The sequence below is a fragment of the Aptenodytes forsteri genome, unplaced genomic scaffold, assembly GCF_000699145.1.
Source record: "Aptenodytes forsteri isolate BGI_AS27 unplaced genomic scaffold, ASM69914v1 Scaffold163, whole genome shotgun sequence".
Taxonomy (NCBI): Eukaryota; Metazoa; Chordata; class Aves; order Sphenisciformes; family Spheniscidae; genus Aptenodytes; species Aptenodytes forsteri.
The window spans coordinates 236,589-241,810 of record NW_008795332.1 but is presented as its reverse complement, the minus strand read 5'-3'; the positions used below and the strand labels follow the sequence as shown (position 1 = coordinate 241,810).

The 5,222-nt window shown below is 48.6% G+C and overlaps 1 protein-coding gene across 1 annotated transcript in view; it reads right to left on the bottom strand.

Annotated features, from left to right (window-relative positions):
• Nucleotides 1–2,791: 2,791 nt before the first annotated feature.
• The window catches only part of PBX3 (PBX homeobox 3), a 40,000-nt gene continuing 37,569 nt past the window's right edge, over nucleotides 2,792–5,222 (bottom strand). Inside the window, exon 8 of the mRNA XM_009280105.1 lies at nucleotides 2,792–4,369. Within this exon, the coding sequence (XP_009278380.1) occupies nucleotides 4,277–4,369 (93 nt within the window). The 3' untranslated portion in view covers nucleotides 2,792–4,276. The remainder of the gene's footprint in view (nucleotides 4,370–5,222) is intronic.

Sequence of the window (5,222 nt, the reverse complement as noted above, 5' to 3'; positions counted from 1 at the left end):
ATCTTACATCCGACTCGTGTGTGGTCTTTGCAAAAGACATCGCTACAGGATAACACCACATCGTTCAGCCTAGCACGTTTAACGCCAAGTTCGCATTGTCAGCGGAGCTGCCCCCATTGAGCCAGTCCCATGGGGCATTGATTTCGCCGTGCCAGAAGGTTGCAATCTCCCCCGACTCTTCCCTTCCTGGGCTGAGGATCCCTCATTGCATCCAAGGCCAGATACGCAGGGAGCCGGGAGCTTGGCGTCTGAATGCCAGGGAGAGGAGATCATCCCCTGCTTTGCTTTTGGCACATGAAGGTTTGCTTTTCTTCCTGGGATGGTGAGAGGGCTGCAGAGGCTGCTCCCATAGCTCTGTGAGTCGCAAACCCGGGTCTGTCTGCTGGAGCACCGGGCGCCGTTTCTCCCTGGCCGCGGGGCTTCTCACAACCCCTCCTGCAGGACACCCCGGCCACCGGCAGCTCCTCAGTGCAGTGGCCGTGCTGCAGTCCCCCCAGCCCAGGTGCAGAGCGGTCGGATGGGAGCCAGGCCTGGTCCTAAAAGTGGCTCGTCCAGCCGTGCATAGGGGAGCATTGCTGCAGTCCCCCCAGCCCAGGTGCAGAGCAGGTCGGATGGAGCCAGGCCTGGTCCTAAAAGTGGCTCGTCCAGCCGTGCATAGGGGAGCACCGTGGGTCTCTCCTCCAGACATCCGCGCACCTGTCACAGCCCCGTGATGCACAGTGCGGCGATGACAGCAGCATGGACCTTCATCAGGACGGTGCCGGGCACAGGAGACGGTGATTCCTGGGACCTGCTGCAAATCCCCCTGGCCGTTCCCGCTGTGCTCTGTGTGGGATCTCCAGGCTGGCAACTCCCAGAGCCGGCGGGAGCCACGGCCATGGGGCACAGGGCTGGTGGGCTTTGCTGGTGGCAGGGGGCTGCAGCGGCTCCAGTTGCAGCGATGCTGGCATGCACCAACAGCTCAAACCTGGGCGCGGGGAATCAGGATTGCGCCACCAAGCAGTCCCACAGGTGGGGAGGGCTGAGGGTCTCCTCCCCACGCCAGGATGGGCACACGGCGCTGCGGCAGAGGTCCCGCACGGCTGGGGGGGCCACAGCCCCCGTCTGGGGTGCGTGCGCGGAGGAGGGATCTTTGCACGAGTCACTGTTCCTGCTCGAGGCTCTGACGGCCCTTCGGGGTGTAGCTACTGGGTGAAACACAATACCATCAACAGCGTGATCCTAATACTGGTGCTTGCAGTAAACCTTTCTGATGTGTGATCAAGCCTCAAGGATAAGATGTTTATTATTTGCCATGTAGCCACGTGGCTGTTCTCCAATGTAAGGAAAGGCCAAATTGCACTTGTAATTCAAAGGGACCCAAAGCCTTAATGCTGTAAAGAAGCACGCTAATGATGCCCAGCGGGCGCGGGGCATGCAAGTGCGGCCCAAAGGTTGTTGATGGCCTTCCTATGAACCTCCTCAGTGTGTGACAGGTCCTTGCCTGTGGCCAGCAGAGATGTGATCAAGATGAGGGACGTCTGTGTGTTCATTACGCTGCCTACGCCTCCACTGACACACTTTACATTTAAAATACTGTTTCCATTGAGCTGGAGCATAAAGACTGAGCGTGTGGACTTGGGGAGCTCCATTAGCAAATGCAAATCGTTCGGTGCTTTGTCCTCCGCACACAGAAGTCTTCGGAAGTCCATGGTCCCCATCTGCCCCAACTCTCGTTAACTGATAATGAAGGCTTTGCAATGCACGTCTAGTTATTTACTTATTTATTTAAATGCACCACCTGTAGTGAAAGAAGCAATGTTCAATTCTAAAACTGATCGAGAAGTTGTGCCTGCTCCATAAACAAAAGCAGAAGCAGTAACTGGTGCACGAAGGCACGCAGGAGGCGGAGGGAGAAGAGTGTGGCCACGGTCCTGGGGGTGAGAGCGGGTAAACAAAGGTATTTTACAAAATAACCTGATACAAGAATTGTTGATAAGAAAAGCTGACCCACAAGCTAATTGAATCATGCAAATAATCGTTTAGCCACCAAAACAACACCTAAAGGCTTCAACAGCTGACTGGAAAGGAAACGTGATGGGCAGGCAGCTCCTCCAAGCGCAGCCTAGCCTAGGCTCCAACCTAGCGCGGGCTGGTAGTAGTGAGCACTAGCCCTCCTCCTGCCTAGCTACACTAACCCAAGTAGTAAGTAGTTATATTTATCAAAGACCATTTGCTGCAAGTGATTAACGTTAATTTGATTTCCTGTGAGTCAATTTCCTTGAGATATGGTAAATAAGCTATTACCTGTTATTGACCTTTACTTTATTAAAGATTTAAAATTAGCATTTATATATATACGTCCTTCCAAAAAAGTTTTTTTAATAAAGAAAAATATTTTTATAATCACATTATACTTGCTAGCTGAGGCCGTAGTTCCAAAGTTAATGTTAAACAAAGATGGTAATTAAGAGTGAATATGATGATGATTTTTAAACTCATCTAAAGGACTGACCCCTTCCTTCGCCTCCACTTGAATTTTTGCTCCCGAGCAGAGCAGGGTGGAAGCGGAGGCAGGGGCTGGCGGGGGCAGCCTGCGGGTGGGAAGGCCCTGCCCTGCAGGCGCCTGCTCCTGCTCCTTGCCAGGGTGTACCTCACCCGGGATTTCCAGCCTCCTCCGGGGAAGAGGGCACCACGAGCTACTGGTATTTAAAGAAATGCTCAGCTCCTGCTTGGTGACAGTTTGCACTTCTGGTAGCCTACTCATCTCCTAGGTCTGACTTACACTGAGCAGGAAGAAATTACGTCAACGTTTGATCATGAAAGCAAAAAGTTTATTCATGTTTGAAACTACATATAACTACCACGAGGAAGACTTTTCAATCCAGGGTGTAATCCAGTTAGAAAGTAACACGAAACGGTTTAATACATTAGAATCACTGCCACAAATTATTTTCATGACTCAATCAGTTTCAGAATCGCATACAATACAAAAGAGAGAAAGAAAGGGCCCCCTGTTACACAGGGGGAAATATACAGTACTGAATACTGAAGTCTGTATGCATTACAATTAGTTGTTGGTTTTTGCGTGGATTAGTAACAAGATGAAGAACATTCAAAATGTTTCTCAGTATTTACAACAGTTTCACTGTTTTGTGTTAAACCTAAGACCCCATGTTTCCACTTTCGCTTCTTTAAAAGTTGCCAATGCAACCCTGATTCTTTTAAAAGATTACAATGTACATTACATTTCATGGGGAAACAAAGAGTTAATTACAAGATGCAAAAAGATAAGAAAGAGACAAACTACAGCGTGAGTATCGTTCAGAGGTAGTAAGTGAGCACTCTAAGCTACAGAACATGTTGAAAGTCTATTGGTTTGTATGAGTTCGCATGAGGTAATAAAGCTGTGTTTGATTGGTGAGATGTATAAATACTCTTTTGCTACACTATGTACAACACTCCATATGATGGTGCTTTTTTCCTTTGCTTTTTTCCTTTGTTTGTTTGTTTGTGGTTTGCTGCCAAGAAGAGGTAACAAATCTTGGCAGGCGTGTGCAGCACCTAGCTCGTACTGTAAAACCCCGGGTCTTGGCTTTCACAGAGATCAGCAGCAAGTGTCTTCATCTCCTAAGAACAACCTATGTCCGGTGTCGAAATACAGAGAGGAGACTCGGGGTCCGGGCAGTTTTAGCAAGAAAAGATGCTCCTGGTTTCCAATCTAATTTGTAGGACAATACATCACAACAAAAATGTGACGAATAAGGATTCTTAAACACAACCATTGTTAACCGAAATAACTGAACAGCTCTTTTTATTCCAACTCTATGAGAGATATGAAAAGATTAAACACAATCAAAGTCTGCAATTCATTTCAACTTTCCATGGAAATATGCATAAAGTTAAATTTAGGTGAGGTGTTTCTTTGTGTCTGCTCTTGCTATTGAGGTTAAGCTTGTCCTGTACTTTTACCCTTAAGGCCAAGTAATTGGCAACTGTTAGACCAACATCGTTAAAACTGCTGATAATAAATTATGATAAAATAGTTACAGGGCTATAAACAATGCTAAATCTTGGCCTAATTGGATAAAGTGCTTTTTAACATTGTGTGTTTTAAGTATAAATACAAATGATTATGATACCTTTAAAAAACAGATTTACCAAGTTTTCTAATAAGACAAGGTTTTACAGTAAAGCTGTAGGTGGTAGGCTACAAAAAACTCTTTCCTTTTTCTCCTGTGACTCTGAATGCGCTAATCAAGGCATCTCAGCTCAGGGAAAAAGTGTTGCTAGGAGATTAGTTAGAGGTATCAGAGTGCACACTTCCCGGCCCTTCTGTAGGGGAAGTCACAGAAGATGGAGTAGTTGCGTCCTGCCAGCCTCCATTAGCCTGAAAAGGGAAAAACAATTCAATTGATACAATTATGCATATTAATTATACCATGCACTGAAAGTATCAGACTGGCAAGCCCGGGGTTTGGGAGGAGATGCTCTGGGAGGGAGATTTTCCTACACTCCCCCTGGCTGCAGAATTTGTGAAAGGAAAAAGCAGCAGGCGTTACGCGAGGGATGCTGAAAGCACGCTCTGCGATAACGCCGAGCCTTCAGCGGAAAGGCACGTTGAGAAACCAGAAGCCGTTTAGCCAGATGTTAGCTGCAATTAGGACTCTGGGATTTCTGCAAAGACCATCCGCACTTTAATGAAGAACATCCCTTTAGCCAACACTTCAGCTTTTTCCCCTGAGAAGATGAGTCTGGGGCCATCGTGTTTAACCCCCTCGCCTCCCCTTGCTTCCCAAAGTTCGGAATTGCCTTTCTCCACCCGGCAGAGCCCTCCGCAGAGCTGCTCCACCCGGTGAGCCTGGGTCCCTGCAAATATGATCCGCCAGCACACAAACGTGAGGCTGCGAGGCGGAAAGGGGCTGCTCGGATCAGTTTTCCAATTATCTCTAAACGCAGCCCCTATTTCGGACGCCGGTCCATGTCTCCGCACGCCAGCGGCCCTCACCGCGTCAGACCTGCATCAGCAAGAGCAGCGCTCAGGAACAAATTTGCCTTATGTCTCGGCCGATCGAGGCAATTGCTGAAATCAATGTCTGATCAAATTTCTGCTGTGGCAGACAGCTTGTCGCTACATATTTTTATGTCAGTCAAGAAGAGGGAGGCGCGGGGCTCGTGAGTTGGGGGACGCTGAGTGGAAGGGACGGGGGGGCCGCTCCACACAGCCCACGAGAGCCGCCCCG